The sequence below is a fragment of the Patagioenas fasciata genome, chromosome 9 (assembly GCF_037038585.1).
Source record: "Patagioenas fasciata isolate bPatFas1 chromosome 9, bPatFas1.hap1, whole genome shotgun sequence".
NCBI lineage: Eukaryota > Metazoa > Chordata > Aves > Columbiformes > Columbidae > Patagioenas > Patagioenas fasciata.
In genome coordinates, this window is record NC_092528.1 from 13,605,325 (window position 1) to 13,631,893 (window position 26,569).

The following is a 26,569-nucleotide window of genomic DNA, read 5'->3' on the forward strand; positions in this document are numbered from 1 at the left end:
ATTTTATTTTGATGTAAAATAGCAATACTGTTACTCTAAAATACAATCCTATACTACTCCAGAGCTGTTAGGCAGCACCTTGCACCCCAGTAGTCACTTCTCACACACATCATATGCCTTCTGAAGTCCAGTTCAAGTCCTAGCTATATAGTTTCTGTGAGGCAACATTTATCGATTTTTGCAGAATCCATACCCAAGCTAGATGCAAGACCAACCAACACAAGCATCACTTCAGTTGTACAAAAGTCAGAAACAATCCCGTTACTTTTGCTCCTTATCTCCAATGAGATGCGAGGAGTCAAAGGCAAGCCTGGCTAGACCAGCCACTAGTTTTCCTGCTCAGTGCCACAATCTTTAATTACAGTCACATACTTGGAGAATCTTTTGTGTGTGGTGGGGTTTTTTTGTTTGTTTTAATGGGTTGATTTTTCTTTTCTGCTTGCATTATTCATTTTCTCTTTAATGAGACAGGCAGAGTTTCTCCATTCTCACTTATCCTTGTTTCTCCATTCACCTCTTTGGAGCTGAGTACAGGAGACCTGGCCCTCAAAACACAGCAGGGGCACTTGTTGGGAGACAAGCTAATCATAGAATACTTTTGGTTGGAAGGGATCTTCAAAGCTCATCTAGTCCAACTCCCCTGCAATGAGCAGGGACACCTTCAACTAGATCAGGTTGCTCAGAGCCCTGTCCAGCCTGGTCTTGAAGGATTATTTGGTGGTAGGCAGCTAATACATACCATAAAACAGCCAGCCAGATTTATTCTTGACATTTGGAGTCATCAACTCAAGCAGGAAAAGAGAAGGCAACAACGGGAGCCAGACGTCCTTCCTGTGTTCTGTTACTCCTGACCCCCTTACCAAGTTGGTACCTGTGCATTACCTGCAACAGTATTTTATGAGCTCTCATCCTGGGTTTTGTACTGGGTTAGGACCAGCCACCCATGACACGTTCAGGTATTTTCTGTTGGAACCATTTTCACTTCACCTGTCAAAGAGGCTCATCCTCCAGCTTGGGGATACATACAATAGTCATCTACTTACACCAGCACTGAGTCTGTCAAACGCTGCAGAGATTTCTCCCCATAGACCACCATCAGCCAGCCTCCTCTCACTGCAGGTGTGCCCTGATGAGAAGCAGCTAATATCAAAGATTTACCTTCCCTATCCAAATCCCTCGGTTGCCACAGGAGCAGTACAACATGCTTGCAAACAAAGAACTATCTGTTACAAACCAAAGAGATTTACTGCTTATCTTTTGAAGAGCTTTGCACTCATGAGACTGCTGCAAGGGACTGAAGACACGCAAATGTGCATATAACCTACAGCATGTGGAGCAGGAAGAAAAGGTTGCAAAGGTGCACTGAGATAACCTCACATAGCAGTTTTAGCAGTAACTTGAGTACAGCAAATACAGAGAGTTTTCTCTTCAGATACTGAACCAATGGATAATTCATCCACAGTAGAATGACTTCAGCAGAAAAAGTAGTCAGCAGAAAGCAGTTAAGAAAAATAAAACAAAACAAAAACAGTAACACACACACACCACCACAAACAAAAAAAAGTTATCACAAAACCACCCTTCTTTCACCTTTCTTAGAAAGAAATCTCAATAAAGTATTTCACAGGGCTCTGGACCTAAATACCCATCAGCACATCCATGATCCACAACACTGACTGTTCATAATGCAGTTTTATTTTTTCCTTTGTACAAAAACAAATATAAAATTTAAATCCAATAGAAAGTGTATACTAGCAATGACAAGTTTACATTACAATAAGACAGGACAATGCGATGTGTATCTAACACCACATTAGTTTTAAAACTCTCAGTGATACATGCACTATATAAAATAAAAATTGCTAAACTTTTAATCTATTTCTGCCAAGAATATCCAGGTACCAAGATACTCAAGAACCAGAAGCAATCTTGATAGGTGGTATCTACAAAATTAGATCTTTTCCATACACAAGAAGAAACCAACATTAATAGAAACGTTTATCGTTCCTTGTTAAAATCCTCTCACAAAAGCCATACATAAAACTCTTAGTAGCTACAGAAAAAGCTCAAAAGTTTGTTAGCATAGGTAACCATTCAGTAGTTTAGAGAATCTTTTAGACATTTTGAAGAGATACTGTAGTTTTCAATCTGTATTTTTCCCAACAAAGCCAGAACTATGTCGACTCCCGTTTCAAAACCTGGTCAGTGGTTAAAACTAGCTTGAGTGAAGTCAAAGAGTAGTGTACAAAATATTTAACAGAACAGGGGTGTGTCACGAGTCTGTGTACTTCTTGAAGAAAGTATTTTCCACATTCAAGGTTTGTTTATTTGTCCCATAAACAAGATTGTACCTGAGGGATGAAATGAAAACAAGGATTACCACAGTCTGTAAAAACAGTTAAACTTTTCCATGAAAGCACAAAGTCCACAGAGCACAACCAAGCCACCTCGTCACAGGCTTGTCTAGCGTCCCTCAAGTCTGTGAGCCCAGAGAGGCCTATGTTTGGATTGGTGGCCAGCTCATGTTTCTAGAGACACACAGTTCTGTTGATGCTCTGTGGAGCCTCGGGATGGGGACTGCTGCCAGGGGCAGACTCTGCCATGCTGCTGGCAGCTGCATCTTGTTCCCTACTAACTAGCACATCCATCATATGCATGTCACTGCAAGGAGTAGATTGAGTTATTCACAGTCACTGGGGCAGCTCTGTTCTAGCAGACCCAACCCATGCTGCCAAGAAACCACGATCGCTATGTTGGAACACTCACTTCTGTTCATGGCAGGCTGGGGCAACACTCAAAGCCCCTATTCTAGCCTTTGCCCTAGCACTCTGAGTTTCATTGCCCATCAGAAAGATGAGTCCTATTCACCAATTCACTGTCCCTAACACAGTTATTTGCTCTCCACTCAGGGGAACTATGATCATTAAAGGCTGTTCTTTTGTACCCATGAACCTGTCATGCTGGTTTCTGTTAACTTGGCAGCCAATACTTATATTTTTTCCTGTTTTGAGTTGTACTCCAAATAAGATAATCTAATATAAAGGCATAAAATATATTTGCAGGATTTTTTTTTAAAGCGATAGTTACTCAGTAGTTCCAGATTTCTTTTGTTTCTACTGCATAGCTAATATTCAACTTTTGGGCAAAAAAGTACATATAAATGTTACTTACCTGTAGGATTGTGCCGGATGAAAAATACAAACGGCCTGTCTACTATGAACCAGGGAGGGGATGACCTGGCTATTAAAATTGCAGCTTGCAAGAAAAATAAGGTTTCAAGTTAGACAAAGCAAGTACCACAACACATTATATACTCTATTAAAGTGAAGTTTCCTAGCACATACTAGAAGCTTGCACAGGTAGAGAGAAATACCTAAAACCTAACAATTTGGATGTTTAAAGCTGCAGAGGTCACGTTATTCTTGTAGGAACCATAGTAAAAAGACAAAACACAAGACCCACAGAAAACTGGAAGGAAGTCTTGGGTTGTCACACAAAGGATGTAGCAGCTTAAGTCCTCTTTGCCATCTGGATAGCCAACAATACTGTGCTGGTGGCCAAAGCGTTAGCTATTAGAAGACATCTCTACAAGTAAACCTGTTTATATTTCTTAGAGTGTACCAATGCTCCGATGAATATTGGCAAATTGGGATTTTCCTGAGAAATTACATAAAACCCATCAACTGATGTGATCTGAAGCCAGGGCACATTCCTGCACTGGTCTCAAAGTCGGCTCTATCACTGCCTAGTGGTACAGCCTTGTAATGTAGTTTTCCCAAGTCTGATAGTTATCGGTACACTTGCTTACTTGTTGCTGCAGAAGCTTTGGTTCCATCTTCACTAACTTCGATTTTTGTCTTTTGCAGAACATGAGATACATGAAGACCTTCTGTTCCTGAAAAACCCAAGGAGAACAGTGTTTTCAGTAAAACCAACTGCAAGAGCCCTGAAGCACCTTGTTTCTGGCAGCTACGCTAGCATGGGTAAAAATACAAGCTGCTACAATCCTGCTGAAATCATAAAGCTGCAGTGAAGAACATTATTGGTAATAACTTTGAATACAGTCACTACGTTTGTAATTACAAAAAAATAGGGAATAACCTATCTTACTCCTCCCTCCTCCCCATTTACTAGGCTTTCTTATTTGATGGTTTATGTTAGAAGGGCTAACTTAGCTTTTTTTTTTCCAGTCATTTGTTTATTTAAAATTAAAAATATATCTGAATTTGTAACACTCCTATTTATCTCAACAGGGAAAAAAAAAAACACTTAGCAAGACACTTTACTTTCAGTGCAAAATACAAATTTATTTTCAAATTAAGCCAGCACAATGCAGGCCTTTCTGTTAGACCTCTCTGTAGAAGCTAATCAGGAGTTTAACGGAATCAGAGAACAGAAATAAGATGACATTTTAGAGCTATAAGTTCAAAAATGTCTACACCCCACTTTCAAATACTAATATTTACAGCTCTGGTGTGGTCCAGTCCCTTAACTGGGAATTTAGTCCTTGAGCATTCCTACAGCTCAAGAAAATTTAAGTCATTGAAGACATACTTCAGGGAAAAGTTAAATACTGCAGTTGCAGCATTTGGTGCAGGCTAAGGTATGGTATCTTTAGAAGTCCTTCCATAGATTTTAGACAACACTTGAGACCCTCCAGTTGTAATATCAAATCTTAAGACGCAGACTAACATGATTTACTGCTGTAATGCGAGACAAGTGGAAAAAAGCCACTGCAGCATTCAATGGAAGCAAACAGCCATGCTTGGCTGGCTACAAAATAGAACTTTGCTCCAATGTCATGGTAACACCTATCCAAGACAAAACAGACAACAGTATCGGTAAAACAGTGCTTTATTCAGTGCCAAAAACTATTAATAAAGACCACCATGGCTTCCACAAAAATAACTTACTTGTTATTTTTGCAAAGTTTGCCTTTGATTGGTCAAACATATCTGTAATGCCAAGAGCTTTCAGAGGGTCCTTTAAGTCTGTTTCTGCTACTGCTGTAAATCTAGTTGGAACAAATGAAAAAAAGAAGGCATCAGTATTATGCAGGGAAGTTGCCTTAAATGCTCTGTTCCTCCTGTACTGGAGAAGGAATACATATATAACTCCCAAAACATTCCCTGAAAGAGAAATGGATTAGTAGTACTTACTTAGGTAAAATAACCTGCACTCTTTTTGCTACCATGGTTGTCATCCAGCTTCCTATTGTTTTTGTGCTGATGTGAGGAATGATAGCAGAGAGTGGCGTTTTGTTTTCCGTAGGCAGAGCAATCAACATGCTTATCATTTCACCATGGTATGGCAATTCAATAATATTATACCACAGCTCATTTGGAGTACTTGTAGTGCCTAAAAAATAAGCAAAGTTAATGAGCCATAATTCTTACAGCCTTAAGTCTCTGTTTTACCTTCAGACACCTACTGCTTGTCAGAGTCTGTCAGGAAAGCTTTGCCCCCATCTTAAAAGTGACTCTAAAGAGTCACGGACTGCCAGGCTTCCTGCTAGGCAACCTTCAAAAGTGGCATGGGGTCTGCACAGATACTAGTTTGACAAAAACAAACCAACCACAGATAGAATGATACCACGGAGCAAACACTCATTCGAATTTGATATGCATACTGCTTTCCAAACCTCATCAGCCTGGAGTGATAAACCAGCTCTGCTGAAAATCACCAGGTCTGTGAATCAGCAGGATCTCTGCTTCAGATCTCAGCTGTACCAGAACTGACTGAGCAAGGAAAAACAAGCAGCAAAGAAAAGCAACAGACTATCTTTCCAAACTGAAGAGATCTTGTAGACAAGCTCTTTTTGCTCCAAGAGTTATTGGAGGAGCTCTTGTTTGAAGTAGTCTGTTGCATTTACTAAATTTTCTTGCTTAATAAGGATCTCATTAAGAATCAGTCTTAAGTCCTTCGAGGCAGTGGAGAGCAGCCACTCCGAGGCAGCGCAGGAGGCCAACTAGATGAGAAGGAGCGAGATAGCAACGCTCCGAGAGTTACGGCGAATGCCAGGAACACTGTCTTTGAGCAACCCTCTCCTCCAAGTTCCCTTTGGTTACTGTGGGATTTCTGGCACGTGACCGGGAAGCAAATGATTTTTACAGGAGTTTCAAGTGAAAACTTGTCAGTTTAACTACAGACAGGGTTTCTGGGAAAGCTTTTGGATAGCAGTAAGATCTTATTATCTTTCCCCTTTCTTTATGTAAGTCTGCGCTTGTCAGCCCAAGCTGAAAGTCAACATCTTCATTAGAAATTTACTCTCGTTGCCAGGGCCATGCAACCTGCCTTGACTGAGCTTGTATTGCTTGAAAACTGGTAGTATTGCACTTATTTTGCACAAATTGTGTCAATCTTGGCAGCTATTTCACTAAGACAGTAGTTTCAGACTATGACCTACCGATCAAAATACTGGTTGCATCAGTTGACTATAGGACAGTAACAAGAAGTAAACTGTCCAACAGTGAAGTGCTACTATCACCACTACTGAGGTATATCAAACAGGAGGGGAGTTCATCTTCAGTCAACTGATGGAATTTAAGATGCTTAAGAAATTTAAACTTCTAAAAAACACTCTGCAAGCATAAATAAGAAAGAAACCCGGTGTTAGGATACCCAGAGATATCCAACCTAAAACCAGTCTCAACTTGGCACTATTTCTCTTGTTCCTTTCTAGCCTTAATAGCTTTTCTAGCTTAAACATAGGTCAGCATAATGGAGTTTAACCAGTATCCAAATCAAAAGTCAAGAGCCTTTAAAATAGTCTCGATAAAGCCCATCTTAAGTTATGAACTTCTTTCAAACTCCACAGATAAGCAGTATATACTGCAGTAGGCTTGCCCACCTCCCCCTCTCACACTTTCAGCAGTTATCTCAAAATAATTACATCTGCTCTAATACGTGCGTTTGGGAGAGGTTTGGGAGAGAAAGTTACAGCTGTTTAACACAAATCTACTAATATTAGTTGAGCACTATTGACAGTAAAATTAGGCATTTAAAAGCACAGTGAGTCTTGATTTTTATTTGATTTACAGCAAACTGTATTCTCAGGCCAGTTTCTCAGACGGTATTTAGCACACATGGAAGTGAGTTCCAGGCAGCACTGCTCTCTTCTGGGAAGGACGCAACAAAAGGTTCTTTTATCAGCGCTTCAATCTTACTTTGGCCAATGGAATTCCCACAGGGCTGCAACACTGAGGCTCTGAAGTACATTGCCAGTCGCATGGAGCTGCCTGTGTCAGCTCTGAGAGCCTGATGGGAATCTGGCTGAACCTGCTGAACTTCTTTGTGACTCAATTTGCATTTGAAGAGCAGCTTCACACCTTGAGAGATACAGCAACACATTGACCCTGTGCTCCTCTGGCTCCCACAAGACTGGGGACTGCACAAATCTCACTTCTTTATTATACAGTAAAATATAGATTGGTTCTACTCCAATCTGTCTTTCATACACAGCTCATCACCAGATAAACCTCAGGGTTCTGTTTCTGTTGGTAGTTTTCCTTTATTCTCACCCCTTAAAAAATAAGGATTTCTTATCACTACAAAGCTTAAGTATCATGCAAAGTTATCAGTCGGGTACCACAGATTTTCCTTTTTAAAGACAACAGGATAAGGAAGTTCTTTCACAGAGTATTCAACCTTAGGCAGCTGTTAAATACCCTGAGCAAGCAGCTCATCCATACCTCACCAGTATAAGATCCTTCTGTAACACAAAGCCTCCTACACCATCTACAGTAAGCAATACCATTGAAGATCACATGTACAGCAAACTGTTGTTTCAGTTGGAAGGAAAAGAGCAAATTTTACAACCATTACTGGTAGTAGTGGGAGTTACTGAGCTTACCACAGCGGAAGATAGATAATTGGGACAGCATGGGAACTTGGTAGATCTTCCCATCAGCTCCATAAAATGGACGTTTCTTCGTATTTTCGGGTCGAAATCTTGATTTCCATAAGCCCTTGAAATACACAGCATTTACTAGAACCAGTCTGGTCAAACTGCCATCAATATCATCTGGAGCTACAACCTGATCAATCATTCCTAGAAGAAATAAAGAAAGTCTGAGCATTTGCTGTCAATGGTGGCCAACTCTTCACCAAGAACCTGAAGCACATATTACTTTAGGCCTCTTGATCTGTGAGTGTGCCAACTCATGGGGCAATACCTGTGAGGTTCATAAAGCCAATGGTCTTGTCAAAAAGTAAGCCTTCGGGATAATTAGAAAGCATACATCTTGCTAATCAAGGGAATGATGTTTCCAGGACGTGAGCAGGTCTAAGACCATGTTACAGTGGTGATAGTTTCAGCTGAAGCACTTCCCCATTCACACATTGCTTGCAACACTGCTATGCAAAACTGGTGATGTGGTAGAGAAAATTCAACAGCTCCTTTTCACAAATACCACATCCAACATCACTAACACACACTCACATCCAGGAGGCACTGGTTTTAACTCCAAGAGATACCAAACAAGTAGTTCACCTAGACTGTGAATATGTTGCAGAACACAATCTCTTGTTTTAGCATATGTAAGACTGACAACTAGATGTCAAGAGGACTGAACCATGAAAAGTTCTGTCAAGTCAGGATTAATTAAAAATCCTCCACTAAACATGACTCCTAAGAACATGGCCATATCTTGCAAGAGTTTAGAGCAATAAGAGCAAATGCTGAACTGCTCTACAGCTTTCCACAAGTGTGATTTACTGACTCAAACATCTAACCTGCTTGAAAGCATCTTTTATGTTTGGGAAAGCATAGCTCCAAGAGAACTCTGCTTGGATTTCTCAACAGTTGTACGAGGGCAAAGAACAGCAGAAGCTCCCCGAACTCATGGGCAGATGGACACACACCATACACATCCCTCAAGGCCAGCTTAAAGGCAACTTTCGGCTGCAAGGTAGAAATTTTTCTACCTCCCCACCTTTCCCCAGTATTTCCATCTGAATCCGAGAGGTGCCATGCACAAAAAGCACTCACAAATACTCACCCCTCGTTTCATTTTTCACCCACTGGTTGATGGAATCACATGCTGCATTTGGGTCCTCGAAGTCCACACTCTTGACACTGCACTGAAACACCTCTTTGTTCCTTGTAACAAAAGGCACTTCCATTTTAAAGCCATTCTTTGCAAACACTGCATTAGCAATTGTAACAATGTCTTTATTCTTTTTTGAGACTATGAGCCTGTTTATCTTCTTTAACGCTTTACCAACTCCTAGTCAGAAAGAACAGCAAGTTTAAATTTAGAATAAGATGATGAACAAACAGTTACTTTATATGCAACTATTAATGACATGAAAGGTCAGATGTTAAATGCTGGACTAGAAAAAGAGATCAAAGCAGGCATTCTGAGAGGCCTTCCAAAATAACCATTTTCTGATCTCTCATCTGAAGAATGCTACTGTTTCCCAACAAAAACGTGACCTTCACTGTGATGCCTGCTGCCCCTCAAGCTGTCTGCTCAGAATGCTACAGACAAGGCTGGGGATAACACTGATGTCCAAGCCTTAGTGTGGTGCTACTAACCACACTTTTCCACAGAACAGACTGTTCCAAAATGTATTTCATATCAGAAGCCCAGATCACCTGTCAGTTCTGTGACAGTGACAAAGAAAGTCAAGGGCTCAGTCTGCTCAGAGTCAACAGGTCTGCAGGATTATGCAGGTGGTCTTGAACCTCAGAGTACAAAGCAAAAGTAGTTTTCTCACCATCCTTCGTTTCCGTTTACTGGAGAAGAAAGGATACTGTCAAGATTTCATAGTAAGGTTCAAGTCAAGTCCTAGTTTCCTTAAGGACTAGGTCCTGGCCTAAATCAACTACAAGCAGGTGTCAATCCCTTAACACATGAACTTGACTTAATAAAATAAAAGAAAAAAAAAAAAAAGAAAGGGGAAAGCAGTAGGTTCCAGTGCTTACAGTCAAAATCCCTAGGACCTGAAAGCAGTTCATATTGAGGACTCGCTAGCTCCCTTGCTGTGTACGAGAGAAGGCATATGGCAGCACAGAAGAACTGCTATGTTCACCATACCCAGTTCCCCCCGTTGTTATGGCTCATGACTGAGTGCTTGTCTACACAGGGAAGTTATTGGCAGGCAAGCAACCTCCTATTTAACCAGAGTGAACAGGATCCTTAGGTGGCTGTTTTTACAGCAGTGATTAGTTGGTTACCCCTGTTTTCCAACACAATTTAGGCAGACACATTTCCAAACTGCTTCCTTATGCAGACAAACTTGAGATGAGAGATATGAAGGGAATAAATTAGTTCAGAGTTATTCTCTTAGCCGCACATAAGAAAAAGCCTCAGATGGCTTTGCTGTTTCACGTATCATGAATGCTTTGGCAGTACGTTTTGTATGAATTTCTACATGTTTACTCTCCAATATTATGGGCAAATTCTTTTGGAGAACATACCATAACAGAGGTTCTCAAACTGTATTCTGTGGACCACTGGTGGTCCACGGAGCACTTGCTGGTGGTCCGGGGAGAGCTGGCTGGTCTCATCATGCTGGCTCTCCTCTTTGCTTCCCGCTGCTAAATTGTATTAAAAGACAGCTAAAGATAAATTAAATACTTTCCAACTATTACCTTTCCAGAGAAGCAGTTGCTGTAGTTGCCAAAGGACTGTTACGCAATCATGAACAAGAACAGAGGAGATATGTGCAAAGAGATAGGTAGCATCCCATAACAAGTCCCTGTAATATGGTACTGGCCACCTTCTAAGGAGTTTGAGAACCTCTGTGTCTCACCGTTAGGATTAGAAAGTCTGCTGGCCAATTAGAAACAGCTGATATAACGCTTCAAAATTTTTGCAAGTACTTATATTTTGAGCATTCAGGTGTTCCTAAAGTTGACTATCCCATGAAGAGATTTCCATCTACAATATTTAGATCTTAAGCTGACAAATCATTTTGCTGTACGTTAAACCCAGAACCAAAACAGCAAAGCAAATGAAGACAGGACAACACATTATATGACAATACTGTTCAAGATTTAAATGTGCACTTAGCTCTTGGAGGGTTTCCTGTTCCTGGAAGGAAGGTAGAATGCCGGCACTAAGATGTTAAGCCTTGCTGGCAAACATGAAAATACTCAGCATGCAAAGTAAAGCAGCAAGAACTTTCAGCCTACACCCTCTTAAAGGGCTGACATTGGCAGAGGAATACAAACACAAATTCATGCAGTGTCAGGCACAGAGACACACAGGAACAGCTGTTTCAAGAAGAGGGCACTACAAGAACTACAGATTCAGGGACCCTGACAGCAGAAACACAAATGAACAAATCTGAAGAGCATCAAAGTGAAAGTATCAATTGCATGGTTAGAGTTCGCCTTGCTTTCAACATGGTGATGAGAATTAAATATTTTCTTGCCCTGTTATCTGAGGAGTGGCACATTAAGGATTGTTCAGTACAGCCTGAAATGGGGTACTGCAGCCTTCCTCCATAGTGCTGGCACTGGACCACCATCCACACTGTTCTGGAAAATCAGTTTTGCAAGGATGAAGCCAGTTCTAGCCAGGGCCCTGAAGTCATTAACAAAGGTGCTTATAAGCCAGTTCAAGTATACGAACATGTCCATACTCAAATGGCCAATTAATTTCAAATGTGTCCATTTTGTGCTTGGGTAAACAGAGTTAATTGGTGTATGATGCAATCTACCACACTTTGAAAGGCATCTCAAAACAGCAAGAAGATTCTGGTATTAATTACACACAAAAACACCTTAGGAATCACTGACCATTTACGCTGTATCTCATCATAGTTGTCAGCTGCTTCTTTGTCTTGCCATCAGCACCCAACTGCAACACCCCCAGGACTGATGCAATCCCATGAGGAGAAACAACAACATTGTCCTGAGGCTTAGCTTTCACTATCTGATTGAAGACCTGGATTCCAACATCAGAGCTAAGTTCCTCCAGAGGATAAAAACTGAACTGGGAACATACAGATGTTAACGTCCCAAGAACAAAGAGAAGTGAGAAGTGCCAGTTCATGATTTCTGGTTGGAGATACCTGTAAGAGGACAAGAGGGGAAAGTTAAGTCAGCTTTCACAACTACAGCATTGTTATTTTCAACTTAAATTCTTATTTACCTAAAGAGGAGGCAAGTCTTGCACGTGCTCCGCACGTGATTCACAGAGCTCTGGCATGGGACCCACACCTGCATTTTACTGCTACCAGTATTTTAGGTCTAAGGGTTTCCAGAAGCAGAGATAACTACAAAATAGCTATATATCAGTGACTATATAACAGGACCAAGTTGGGAGACTACCACCTAACGATACACAAATTCAGTTAGTTTCGTTTTTCAGTTAAATGAAGTCTTGGCATCCTATTTAAACTGCCCTTTAGGATAAATTAATGCTAAGAAGCTTTGTGATATGGTCCTTGCCCACTAAGATGTGATGCACAGTACATTTTATAGATCATCTTCTGCAGTGAACAGAAGCATGTATACATATGCAAACAAACCTTCTGTTATGAGAATTTACACCTGCCTAGAATAATAAGAGTTAGCTGCATAACTGGCATTTTCCATAATGGGAATATAGAAGACTACTTTTAGGCTTTAAAATGCAAGGTTAAGTTTGGATTTTAGCCTGTACTTGTCCATTTAAGAAAATTTAGCAGCTAATGATTACAGAAATAAGTTCATTCAAAACAGGCCCATCTTGACCCGCAGACCTAACACTCAACAGCATTCAGTATCCTTACACCCTTGAACTCCCAGGAGCTGAGGTACAAGCAGCAGCAACAGTTTGTTCAGGACCTCTCAGCAATTGATTAGAGAACCAAGCCCAAATCTTAAACACTGGATACTGTAACTATAAGGCTGTATTTCCTCCTCATGAAGTGTATTCAATCCTTTTTTTGTTAGGGTAAGCAGGAATAGTCATGCAAGACTCTCCTATATCATGAAATGAGGTTCCCTGCTCACCTTTGAGACATTCAATCACAACACTTTTAAGACACTTCAGCTGCGCAGTTCAAGAGCCCTCACTTCCATTTTCAGATCACCAAGCAAGCCTGTTCCCCCACTGAGCTGATACTGGTGTTCCAAAGAGCACGCTTAGGTGTTAAGTCTTTCAAACATGCTGAGGAGTCAAAAAGTTCCCTAGTTCCCTAAAGGCTAATCAGGCTGCAGAAGGCATACAACTGATGAAAATGTCATTTGCATACCACTCAAAATAGGTCTCTCCTCCCCTCCAGCCCTCTGCTCAGCACTGCACACTTGCTCTGGCTCCAGCAGCATCCAGGCAGGAGAACACCTGGGCTGAGGCATCACTGGCAGCCACCCCATGCTCACCGGGAAGGGTCCCAGCACCCAGAGCTCTGCCGCTGCACAGCCCACCTACGCTGCAAGCCCAAACCACACGGAGCTCTCCGTTATCAGAAAACCAGCTGGTGTTTGCACAGATTCATTTAATCATCTTTTAATAGCGTGTACTTTAACTGTGCTAAACTACTTGCAAGTAACGAAGACGGCATTTCCGCTTTCATCTACACCATTTCAGGGGACAGAATTGGCTTTATCGAAGTTTACTGTTGCAGCACAGAATAAACCAAATGCTGAACCTGAAATAACACAGGAGTTGAGACATCTTTCTTCCCCAACCCAACTGTTAATACAGCCGTGACCAGAGAAACCTGTCAGACTGACTTAAGTTATGCAAGAAAAAGTGAAAGTGCTGTTTTACAAAGCAGGTTAACAGCCTGACCACTAATTAAACCTTTCCCATCAAGCTACTAACCACCCAAGCAGTTTTTGGAGTCACTGAGGTACAATTCCTTCCAAAGGGCTCCATACCAGCCATCAACTGGTATCAGCTCAGGCTTACTCGAAAAACTAGACTGCATTTGGTAGCTGCAGCTGGGACCTGCAGGAGCAAAACGTAAACACAGCCCAACCTCCCCTGAAGCAGGTTCTGTGACACTTCTTGACATGTCCTGTGTCCCACACCACTGGCTGCAGCAGGGGGCAGCTATGGAGTAGACCAGTAGCCTGACAGGGAAAATGAACTTGTACTTTTTTTTTTTTAAATGCTAAGGAATATTCTTAGGATTTCTTCAATCCTAGTACAAACAAACCACCTGGAATTTCCAGGTTTGTTGTTCTGTGGAGGGCTTCCCCCTCTCCAAGGCAGCAGCTCTACACCCATGGCAATGCTGCCTTGCAGGATGCAAGTGTGTGGCTTGCCACTCCAAGAGTAGCCACGTTTTGGTTTTAAGGGTTTTCTTTGGTGGTTTGGTTCTCCCTACCAGAAGACCCAAGTGGCAGTTGAAACAAAAATTCTTAATCCCAATATTAATCAGACTTCCACGTTTAGCTGGAACCTTGGCAAAAAAAAGGCTACAAAACCCAGAAATATTAGAGATTCTTAGTAGGCATACTTTCAAGCAAGCAAGCAGTTAATACTGGTGCAACACAGCCTGTCCCATGTAGTGATGGAGACCAGGGACAGTGACAGACAATGCAATCAGAGCACACAATTTGAGCTGTAATCTGAAGCCCATGCTTTTGATTGAAGCAGCTCCACCTAATACAGCTGGCAAACCAGAAGAGACTGGACTGGTTTGAGTGTATCTACCCCTTGACGCATCACGTTGCCAGAAGTACATTACGAGGGCAAAGACAGGAGTGACACTTACATGAAACCAAATAAAACTGTGTTTCGTTGCCATTTATGTACTGCATTTGTACAAAACTAATTGAAATCAGATAGTTCTCTCTTCTTTGCCTTTACCAGAATATATTGCAGGTGCCAAGTTCTCGACTTTGCTGGTGACAGCCCCTGACAGACTTGAGGTGACAGCTACCAACAGCCTGACATTTTCCCCAGGACACATGTGTGAAGCCTTGTCAAAGTAACCCAATCCTGGTCCCAAGGCCACTGCTGCAGGATTTTTGCCTTTTGTTGTTGTTGTTTCAGGGAAAAATCATTGCCTCCTTCACCTGGTTTCCCTAAACGCCTCCCTGCTTGCCCTATCTCTCCCTCCTTCTACACCATTAATGCAGTTTGGTCTCCATTTCGGAGCACAATCTCCAGCAGACACCCGCTGAGTAAGTGAAGCAAAGTTGTGCAGTGCTCTGAGCATGGGAAAAAGAGTAGAACTGCTTTGCAGTGCTAGTTACAGAGAAGTCACTTCTTGCTCTGCCATGCCCATTGCATAGCTCAACCAGGTAACTGGGGAGCTAATGTCCTTGTCAAGCAGAAGTGGCATTTGTGTTATTAATGTTTCTGGTGTGGATTTCAGTATATTCAACTTCTACGCAGTTCAGTGACAAGAACTGCATTTGCATATCCTGAAAGAAATAGCTTAAGCACAGTGTAAGGAGAAAAAAATTCAAAAGTATGTAGGATGTGTAAGATGGGAAACAGTTGACCTGCTATACAGAATACCAAAAAGCTTTCAACAAGCTTTCATAACGTTGAAGCTAAAAACTTAGTTAAATTTGAATGTAATGCTTCAGTGAGCCAAACAAAAATACAAGCTAGGCATTTTTTGCCTATGACCGTTATATTTTCACAAAGAGAAGAATGAAGGTGTATAGGCAAATTCATTTACATAACTGCAGGCTTTTGAAAGATGTTGGACTAAAAAAAAAGTTAAAAAAACCCTCTTCAAGGTAAGTTGCCCACTTCTTAGACTGAGAACTTACAGGAAGGACAATATCCCACAACTTAAACTTCTAAACAGACAACAGAAATACTGACAATGATGCAAATAAATGCATCTAGAGTGTGACAAAAACCAAAGCTTAAATTAGTCACACAAATCCAGTTCTTAAACCTAACGCTAAAGTTTCTGAACAAAACCGATGACAGTGTCATGCACTCAGCTGTACGAGGGATGCCTTCTCCATGGTAAGTCTACCATGAACTATCTTACTCCCCCTGCCTCACTGAATTGCACCACACCAAGTCATGTACACCATGCTGCAGTAGTATTTAGTACTCGTATCCAACTGCAAAGCCTAGTTCAAGCTGCTATTTTTAGACAAACAGCCCGGTCTGGCACAGAGCTCTGCGCAAGGCAGGGGAGGAACACCGCAGTGTGCCGTATCTGCGCTGGTGGTTTTGTATTGTTCCATGACAAATGATGAAATGCCTTCAGGCTACCAATCTCCAGCTGACCTCAGCCTCTAGCCAGCATTGCAAACACTACCCCTCACACATACTGGGCAGCATACTCAACTCTCACTAGGCTCAGCTATTTAGATCACGCACATCATGCATAGTTTAAGTTTTTGGCTGAAGTTATTATGGAAGTATTTATGTCAACAAAGAGGACGCGATGCTTTCAGCTTTCATTTACAGAAAGCAAAGTTACATTAACATGGACTGTCTTCTCTGGGTCTAGAAAGGCGCTGGTGGAGCAGGTAGAAGTTACGTCTTCAGCCCAAGGCACAAAAAGCTGCTGAGCATGGAGATCCTCCTACAGGAAAGTACCAGCTTAGGAAGGACTTTGTTTTCAGAGAGCCAAACTGAGCTGCTGCACTCTTCCCAGCAGAAATGGAGAAGTTAGTTTGGTTTGAGATAAGAGGCAGAAACATGAGCTAGAAACATACCCAGATTTAAAGTGTAAGTTGGAGAAAAGAGTTGTCCCAGAGAGCTTGAAGAGCAGTTTGAAATGAATAGAGGAAGAAATAATGAACTGTACATCAATTTTTAGGTATCTGTACTGACTGCATTAAGTACTGTATGTATTTTGGGATCCTGTGAGACAGCTCCAAGTGTTTGCTTTTGAAGCCTGACTTAAACAGCAATAAGCTATATGCCGCAAGACTCATTCCTGAAGCTGCAACATGGATTCTGCAGTTTCTTTAAAGACATGATATCAAGCATAAGGAAGTTTAGACACCAGACTTCACTTCCGTGAATACCTGTAACCAAAACAGTAGCAAGTGCAGCTAAACAGAGCAAAACTAAAGGCAGAATCTTGCAGCATTGCTGGTCTCACTGTATTAAACCCCATGAACTCAAAGACCCTGAGCCCATGTGGCAGCACCAAGCAGCCTGTGAGCCCAGAGAAACCTGGCCTGGGACAAACATTTGCAGACTTCTCCAAGTTTGAGATGTTGATGTTTCCTTGTCAGTGCCATCTGTGCTACTAATTTAAAAGTCTTATTTCAACTGACATGTGAGCTCAGAGAAAGCAATTTCACTTCGGGCATTTAACTAACTCTCCAGCAGGACTGAATAAATACTCAACCAGACTTGTTAACAGTCATTTAGGAGCTGGCTGAGCTCACCGCAATTGTTTCTCTAAGGCAATGAGACCACTCTGGTTGCAATGGAAAGGTCACATGCTGGGTCTTGTTTTTCAGATGATGCACACTTGGCAGCATATTAAAACACTCCAGCCTCTCAGTAGGCTTCTCCTCTCCCCCTCACAGGTGTCCACAACTCTCCTTCTGCCTAAGCCTCTTCTGTGCCAAAGCCTTCAGCTTCAGTATCCTCTCCTACCATGCTGCTCAGCCCCTGCTACATCTAAACACGCTTTCAGGTTTGGAGCAGCAGGACCCACAGTCCTAATGCAGGAGAACAGAACTGTGAAATGTTTCATCCTCCTCCAGGTTTTCTGGTACATCCTGAATGTTGGCTCTTCCCTTTCGTGTAACAACTCTTTCCAGTGCTTCCTGCTTTTAAAAAGTGAGGAAAAACCCTACAGACATCCCATAGATACAAAAATACAAGCCACAGTATATCAAGATGCAAGGTCACACAAAAATATCTAACACAAGAAAACAGATTTTTATTACTCAATACCTGGAACGTTTAGTATATGCTGAGCATTACTAAGAAATGATGATTGCTAGCTTTTAAATGGTACTTAAATTGCTCTGAAAAGGAGTAAGTTACTGTCAACATGAGATAACCATGTACTCAGAGAAACTGGAAGGTTTTTTTCTTTAAAAAACATTTTGTGTGTTAAGATATTGGTCTGACTTCAGGCGCTGCAGCCAACACTGCACACAAGTGCAAAGAGCATGATACTGGCTCTGAGGCTTTCCTCTCTCCACCTTTATCCATTCTCTCTCTATTTTTAATTCTCTCCGTTAGTGCATTTGTATTTGTTTGAAGATGGACCATCTCCACTCAGAACGCCTCCCTTTCAGCCATGTCCAGCCAGCCTCCCCTGCCAAGAGGGAATTTCCCAGCAGAGCACTGGCCGGTGAAACTGGCTGGACCCAGACAGGAACCATCTCATTATCCAAGCACAGCTCTCATTAGCAGAAAGTTAGAGTTTAGTGCTTCTTTATGAAGAGTCTTGACCACCATTTCCAGGGAGTTTCTGTTTAGCATGAAGAACAGGTGGACAAGCTTCATTTAAACCTTTCTGTAGCCTCATGACTAGCGTCTCCTGCTCATAAACCAGACTGATTTTCTCACCAGGATCTGTCTTCTACACTGTTTCGTGGTGATTCGCGGTAGCTCACTGCTTGATATGAAACTGACCAGAGACAGCTTTGGGTTTCACCACCTAGTCATAACCATACACAAGCACTTTTCAGAATTTCAAGAACATAGACAGGCATTTTTGTAGAATTTGCTTTTACTTCCCTTCCTTATTTGTATATAATTTAAAAAGCCAACTTGAGCTCTGCTTCGTGAAGCAAATACACAGTTTTCTGATACCACAGGGCAGGGGACATATGGAGACAATTCTCGGACTTCACAGTTCTACCGCCATTTTAAAATTTTATCTCTGTTCTCTCATTATGGTAGGCTCAACACCTATTGTTAAAGTTTCTATGTCTTATTTGCTCCTGTATTTAAAGCAGAGTTTCCATGGTCTTCTCTAAGATCTATGATCAAGTTTTACAGTATCAGGAAGATTAAAGAGAACTATGTTTTCAATTTACTGGTGTCCCTTTATTAAATAAGTGGTTTTGTTGATCTTAAGTTCTTTATGCAATGTGGTGATTTTAATATAATGAAGAAACAGCATGGGATAGTCAGCCCATCATGACTAATGCTGCAGAACCAGTTTCCCAAAAAGATGCAGCACAGTAGTGTTTCACAACATGGCACTGAGGCTATACCCTCTTGCTCTGGATTCACTCCAGTAGAGGTAACAATATTTGGTGATTAAAGCATTTTCCTAAAACTTAACAGTAGGTTCACAACCCAAGCTCCCATTTTAATTTTTTGTGGCAGAAAAGCCCATGGAACCACAGTTCCCACATTTACTGTACATTAACAATGCTCACTATGCAAGTACAGGCTCATTAAGAACCAAAGGCAAACCTCCAGGATTGCACGCTCTCATTAATAAGGTATAGGGTATTAACTCTTTGGTAACAGGCTGCATAAGTACAGATATATTAACTCCACAAGGTGCCAGACTAATAATGGCTGGTGTTTTACCAACTCAGGTCCCTCACCACCACCTTTACCTTAACCCACAATTCTGCTATAGTATTTGACCTTCTTTTCTTCCTCAAATAATATTAAAGGGAAACCCTGTACCCTTATTCATTTCCACTTGTTGCAGGACTCATCTGATACCAGGAATCTTGCAGCTCTACACCCCTGCAGAACAAACAAAAACTTGCTCCTTGCCTCCCCAGGAAATTTTCAATCTGCTGGCCAGTGGCATATGTTCCATCTCCTGCACATCCCAGCCTGAGAGAGGAGAAACAGCCCTCTGGAGATGGCTCCATGGCCACTTTGAGATTGCATGGAGAGCTGTGCTTGGAGCAGATAGAACACTGAGAACTTCCCAGAACTTCCTTCTTCAGAAGGGTTAAGATACTAATATCTGTAGCACTCAGACCTAGAGAACTGTTAAGCAAAGAAAAAAAAAAAAATCTTTGTAAAAAAATTATGAAAGCTAAAGACATAGAATCAAATCCTCAAACCAACAGTGAAAATTTCAATAGAGCTTTGACAGGCACGCGAGTTGCTGCAGAGGAGGAGACAACTGTTTGTCTTCAGATTCTACACCTTTTATTTAGTTCACCCTACATCATCCAATCATTCCACACCCTATGGTTCAGTCTGGGTTTACAGAACATCTGAAAATGGGGTTTTCTATGTAGTTATTTTATTTTTATACTCTGGGAAGCTAAGAGAGATGGCAGGACATATCAGCCACATGATATCTAAGCAAACCCTATGGATGCTTTGGTTAGAGATGCTGAATTGCTAACAGGTAACAGACAGGTTCTCATTTTTCTAAGTCACCTTTAAGAAACCCCACTTAAAATAACGCAAGCAATTCAGTATTGCTAAGTTTTTACTTATTCTTCCTCCTACAAGAGATAAGGCTATGGTAATAATAGTGCTGGCAGTTCTGTAAGGTTACACAGTTGTATTTGATACACTCGTTTCACCATAAAAATAAACTAGAACAACTCCAGTATTCTCTGTTCATAATAAGAACTTGTACTTATACAAACTCATTGATATCCAAGACATGAAACTTCAAGCATTTGTATCTAGGGAATAATACCACCTGACAAAACACTTGGAGAGATCAGGAACGCTGTTCTAATCGTTTACTTCACTTGTGGTTGGAGATCTGCAGAGTGATAGGTGACAAGCCTTTCACTTATTTATTAAACACACTGTACAACATTTACAATCAACAGCTTCCTATTTGCAAGTGAATTTAGAAACATTGTTCTATCTGAAGTACAAGATAACAAATGTAAGTCTTGAAATGTAATGTAGCCAAGGATTAAAGTTATTAATATTAAAAAATGAAAACAATAATGGTTTTCTATCTCTAGGACAGCATCACTGAAACATACTTGAGGTCACAGAAACAGACACTCATTTTCTATTTTCACAACCATTTTAGAACCAGCTTAAATGTTACCCAAAAAGGACAGGGATATTTACATTTTTCTTTACAGCATATAGACATTTACTTACATTCATCTTTTTCCCCTCCCTAGTTTCAGAAACAGAACCAGCCAAACACAGAAGCACCAGAAATCAGATGCTATTAGGATGCAGGAATCATACCAGTAATGATGCAGGAATGAAGCACTGGGCTGGGAACCCTTACTGTCTATTCAGATAGACACCTCCTCAGTCATCTGCAAGATTATTTAACATTAACCAGTTAATAAGAGAACCAACAGCTATCTAGAAGACCTATATTTAAGAAAATACACTCTTTTCATTAATCTGACCTCATTTGTGATTAATCTCACTGGCTTTACTACAGGTTTCCGGAAAGGCAAGACCTAAATTTCCACAGAAAAAAAAGAGACAACTGAATACGAACTATGCACAAGAATCCTGCAATAGCAGGTCATGACCTGGTATATTAAACCATCTGATTCAGCTCAGATTGGAAGTCTGTAGGCAGAGTTGTGAGCTGCGTTGGCTGAGAAGCCCCCGCACAGTCCATGGCTATTTCTGTAATGCAGATGACGAACCTCAGCAGAGGAAGCAGGCAATTAGCTGGGAAAGCAGCCTCCTAAGCCAAGCTGCCAGAGCAGCTGGAGGCCTCGAGCTTGCTTCCTTGCTGAGAGAGCTCCATGAACTACTTCTGGAAGAGGAAGGTACATAACAAAACGGAGACATATAACTAACAGATAAACCTACTAACTTCTACATAGGATTTCTTAGGTTGTTTTAGGATGTAAAGTAAGAAGATAACAGAATAGAAGGGTAAAAGTCAAAAGGTATGTCCAGTTCTCCTCTTGTTTTTGTACTTGTAACCTGTCAGAGACAATGACAGAGGCTGCCCGTCTCCCATTAAAACAAGAAACCTCAAAAACCGCTCATAACCTTCAGCCAACAAAAGCCTACAGTTCAGACAAGATGACACAGCCATCTCAGAAGCAGCAAGCACCATCTCTAAATACCACAACGTGCCCTTCTGCGGGAATAGGTGTTTAAAGTTCAAGTTGTTAAATAACATGAAAAGCATTTAAAAAGAAGCAAAAGCTTGGTCAAAGCAACATAGCTGATGAACACCAGTTAGTATCATCTACACAGCAGCTGAACTAAGGGAGCTAAGATGTACCAAAGTTTCACAGTACTGCTGGTGGAGGCCCCAGTGTGTAGCTTACAGTCTGCTGACAAGTAATATTTCTCACAAATAAACAGTTTCTACCTGCATGCTGAGGCCACTACATACACACAGCCTTGAGCACAGTCTTCAGTTCAGAACTCACTGGTAGTCAAGTCTTGATGCTTCCATAATTGCTGTCATGGTCCCAAGATACTAAAATGAACTTCAGATCACTGTTTCTAAAGCCTAGGAAGAGAACAGGAGACTGCCTGAAGCACATGGTTTACATCATGTTGCTGAGTATGGTCAGCAAGACTGAGATTTCCACCGTGGGGAGATCAACCCACAAGATGAACATGCTTTCATACTTAAGCCACTTCGTGGCATATTTATCAGACCCCAGCATGAGTCACCTCCTGATTCCATCCTGGAAATACAAGCAACAGCATCTTTCTGGCCATTAAAGGTGAACACCAGACCACAGACAAGATACAGTAGCTGCCAAAACTCATGTGTTTCCACAGACACTGCTCAAGAAGAGGTGTTAAATGATAAATAAAGCATTTCAGTTAGCACTTAAGTGTATTTCAAGGCTGTGACAAACATCTCGAGAAACTGTGGCTCATACAAGCACTACCACTAAAATTGCTCCATCCTCTTCCTGCCCATGATCACTGGCTCCAACTTCAGCAGTGACCTCTTCTGTGCTTGCACAAGTATTCATGTAGCTGAGTAGTAAACCAGATTCTAGTACTAAAGAGGAGACAGGAGAAAGCAGAACAAAGGATGGCTTTTTTCCATAGCATGCCAGCCTAAACATTTGTGTAGCTACAGATGTAGAATGCTACCGCCTTGATTTTAATTTCTTTCTGTTCTCCTCCCACCCCATCATTTTAACCATCGCAGAGGAGACACACCTGAACATGTACATGGTTGCACATATTCAGCTTTCTCCTATTTTCACACACAGAAGCTATTTACTTGAATTTTAAAAACCCTTTCAATGTTTTCATAGTTCTCTTAATTTACACTGTTAATCTTTAGCTTCATATGTGATTGGCTACTCCACGCTACCTGCTCTCCAAAGCTAAAAAGAGGCAATTCTTTATATCATTCTGCTTATCCAAAAGTTGTCTATGGTTAGTATAGGTGCACTGAATTACATAGTACTTACAGGCTAGTACTTTGCTGTAAAACATGAGTTGCAAGTCATGTCACAGGTGATTGGGAGGATGCCTGGAGGCATGTAAAGATGACTGCATCCAGCAACACTTCAGAGATCAGTGATGATTAATCCATCTTTTCCCTGTCTTCCCATGTATAAAACCTTTGACCCTAAAGAGCAGTAGAATCCAGTTAACAGACCAACTAACTGGAAGTGCTCTGATGATTAGGTTGAACTTCCTCCTAATTAATATTACAAAAGCATGCTCTCTCATGCCTGCTTGTGATTAAGCAATCCAGGCAGTCCAGACAACCTTAACTCCAGCTTCTGAGAAAAACCTTCCACTGAGCTCCAGCTTTTTCAAGCACTAGCACCAGCTGCCCAGCAAGAATCAAAAGCCGCACCAGCTGCATGAACCAGGTACATACTGAGCCCACCACCACCAAAGCAACAGAAATCTTCAGCCAGAGATCCCTCTGAACTGTTTAGTTCCCTCACTGTAAGTGCATGCAATTTATACACATCTCCATTTTAATTCCTAGCAATAAGGTGAGGTGGTTATTTTTATACGTTTATATACATACACACACAATTCAATTTAAGCTAAAAATACCCAGTGCAACTTACAAGGCTCACTGCTTGACATTTTTCTGCCTAACAGTATGCTTCTAGAAGCTTAGGACTGGAACACAATTCTGGCTGTGCAATTTAGAGACTCACACTGAAAGTCTCCACATGTCAGTAAGGCACACTATTCTCCTGGTTGTCAATGACAACACCAAACAGAAGCTTCAACACTTCCCTATACACCTTGAGACAAAATCCATTGCAGATTTCTGTTGTTTTCTTTTTTGTACTAACATGAGTTTACCTCACCTCCCACATAAAGTACATGGAACTATATATACACACAGTTGTCTATAGTGATGGTCATATCACCACCTGAAGCAAAGAGGTGTTTTTATAACATCCTGGTACCTAGGCAGCAGATGCAAGGGTAATGTCCCAGTAAGCAGCTTTTCAGCATCTTAAGAGCACTGATAAAATTTGCTGACAGATTTTCTGACATAGAACTTGTCCATAATTGTAAAGAAGCTGTGGACTAGCATTCATTACTCAAAGTTCACTCCTGTGCCAAACAGCTGCTATTCTCATGGGTTTAATCACACCTCATTAAATGCTAAAATTCCAAGCTAGCACAACTTATATGTATTTGTATCAATCTACTTCATAATTCTGTCTTTTTATTTGCATTGGTCTTCATCTCACACTTTAAAGACTCATCTGATCACTCATCAGGCATGCAGCTGTTTTTCACTTTGCTCATAGATTTCTGCAGCTCATCCCCTTTTTTGAAGCTACATGACAGTATAGCTTCCTACAGCTACATACATTTTTGTGAATAGTTCCTACAAAACCATGTTTCTAATGAATTCCTGTGGAAAGCAGGGGGTAAGACATTACTAAATGCTCACACAAGAAAAAATGAAGGGGGAAGTAATAATTTTTCAGTCCAGTGAAAAAAATAATCGGTCTACCAGGTTTCTTTTTCAGGAAGTTGCCCAAGAACGCAATTAAAACCACAAAAAACAAACCACATTTCAGAATCATATTCAGGCACGAGAAAGGGGGAGAGAAATAAATCATGCTGAGGCCCCTAATCCATAAGCAGATATTCCTGAGTTTTAAGGGAAATCTGACATTTTAGCACCTATTTGTTAGCACAATGCTATTTCCAAAGGTTTTATTTCTCTTGTCAAGATCCTCCCGTGTTGCACAACATTGATCCAAGATACTGAACACCATTTTAACCAGGAGACATAAGACTCTCCTGAGGCGTACTTCGCATTTCCAAAACCTCCCAGAACTCAGTACATGAAGCACACTCCCACATTATTCAAAAGGGAGCCAAGACAAGAGTTTTAGCTAATCACTTCTCTGCTTCAACACACAATTTGATATCACTAGCACTATCCAAATCCTGTTTCAATAACAGAATATACACACGCTCTCCTCTCCAAGCTGCGATGGCTGTAAATACTTCTCTCCCGTTTCTCTATCGCTCGATATGCAAAGAAAACTTCAGTTACTCAATGATCTATGATTTTTTTTTTTAATACAAGAAAAGCAAGCTCGTTTTCATAGTTGTCAGTAATGGAGTGAGCAACTTCCAGTTTCCCGGCTCCTAGGACGGAGCCGATGCTGGGGCAGTGCGGCCCCTCTGGCACCCGTGGGAGCGGAGTGGGGTCCCCAGCCCGCCGCGGGGGGGGGGGGGGGGGGGGCGGGGGCAGAGGAGAGCAAGGCTGCCAGCCTGGAAATACACTTCATGTGGGGGAAATAAAACCTCCCTGCTTCCGAAAAACCAAGAAAAACCTCACCACGGCAGAAGCAGCCACTCACGCCACAGCGCCCACGCATCCGGCGCTGAGAAACTTGCGGGAGCCGGTACCGGTCAGAGCGCACGGCGCAGCCCGCCGGCACCCGGGACAACGCGGCCGGACCCACCACTTGCGGCCAGCGGCCTTCGGGGTGTCCACAGGGAAACTTTGGTTCCCTCCCGCGCCGCGGAGCCCGCACGCCGCCCCGGACCCCCCCGCTCCTCCTCCAGCCCAGCCGCTCCTCGCTCACCTCCCGTCGGCGGCTCGCAGTTCGGTCCCACCGCAGCAGCAGCTGCACCGCACCGCGCCGCTCGGCCGGAGCGCGGCGGCGCCCGGCGTTTATAGGGCCCGCGGCCCGCCCCGCCCCGCCCCGCCCCGCCCGGCCCTCCGCCCAGCCCCGCGGCCGCCCGCCCGCCTCGGGGCAGAGCTGCTCCAGAGCGGAGCGGGGAGGTGGAAAGGCCCGGTCCGGCCGCGAGCCTGCCCGATGGGAGCAGCACGGCCCGAGGCACCGCGGGGCCCGTGTGCTGGGAACGGCCGGCTGAGTCCCCTCGACCCAGGCCTGTCTGCCAGTGTGCCCGTGCCCCTGCACAGCCGCCCCGTGGGCCCTCCCGAACCCACCGGCAGCTCTGGCCCCTCTGTCTAGCACACGGGGAGAGGCTCCAGCCATGGCCAGGAGAAGCGGAGGTGGCTGGTGTGGTGCCCACGGGGACAAGGTCCAGGCTGGCAGGATGGCTGGCAGATCAGAGGGCAGCGAGGGAATGGAGACCAGCGAGGACAAGGGCTGACACGTCCCCCAACACCATGAGGTCCCTTCCCAGCCACAGCATTGGGAGGATTTAGGCTGAAGGGCCACCTCATCCTGCACGCTCCCCACAGTCAGGGCTGCTGCACCCCAGTCCTCGAGCAGTGGGGATAGGGAAATGCATGCCAGTGCCCTAGGACCTTGATCGCACAGGTAGTGTTGAGGTTTTACTCTTCCCAAAGCGTGTAAGGTGGGATCTGAGGCAGGTGAGCCGCTGCTCCAGTGCAACGGCGC

The 26,569-nt window shown here is 42.5% G+C and overlaps 1 protein-coding gene across 3 annotated transcripts; it reads right to left on the reverse strand.

Annotated features, from left to right (window-relative positions):
- Window positions 1-1,673: 1,673 nt before the first annotated feature.
- Window positions 1,674-25,882, reverse strand: SERPINE2 (serpin family E member 2). Of its 3 annotated transcripts, none has more exons than XM_065844853.2 (10): window positions 25,784-25,882; window positions 11,750-12,024; window positions 10,424-10,543; window positions 9,000-9,227; window positions 7,853-8,050; window positions 5,160-5,358; window positions 4,914-5,014; window positions 3,809-3,895; window positions 3,172-3,255; window positions 1,674-2,351 (listed from the first exon to the last, which is right to left on the reverse strand). In XM_065844853.2, exons 2-10 carry the CDS (start codon window positions 12,003-12,005, stop codon window positions 2,314-2,316), a joined length of 1,311 nt encoding a protein of 436 aa, XP_065700925.1. In that variant the 5' UTR covers window positions 12,006-12,024; window positions 25,784-25,882; the 3' UTR covers window positions 1,674-2,313. The 3 variants fall into 3 exon arrangements, with proteins under 3 accessions (XP_065700925.1, XP_065700926.1, XP_065700927.1); XM_065844854.2 differs by lacking the exon at window positions 25,784-25,882 and adding an exon at window positions 23,165-23,291; XM_065844855.2 differs by lacking the exon at window positions 10,424-10,543.
- Between the last annotated feature and the right edge of the window lie 687 nt (window positions 25,883-26,569).

Coding starts and splice junctions, on each gene's coding strand:
- SERPINE2 (XM_065844853.2), bottom strand. CDS start 12,005: ATGAACTGGCACTTCTCACTTCTCTTTGTTCTTGGGACGTTAACATCT. Junction 8,051..8,999: donor GGTGAAAAATGAAACGAGGG/GTGAGTATTTGT, acceptor TATTTCTTCTAG/GAATGATTGATCAGGTTGTA. Junction 5,359..7,852: donor ATTATCTATCTTCCGCTGTG/GTAAGCTCAGTA, acceptor CTTATTTTTTAG/GCACTACAAGTACTCCAAAT.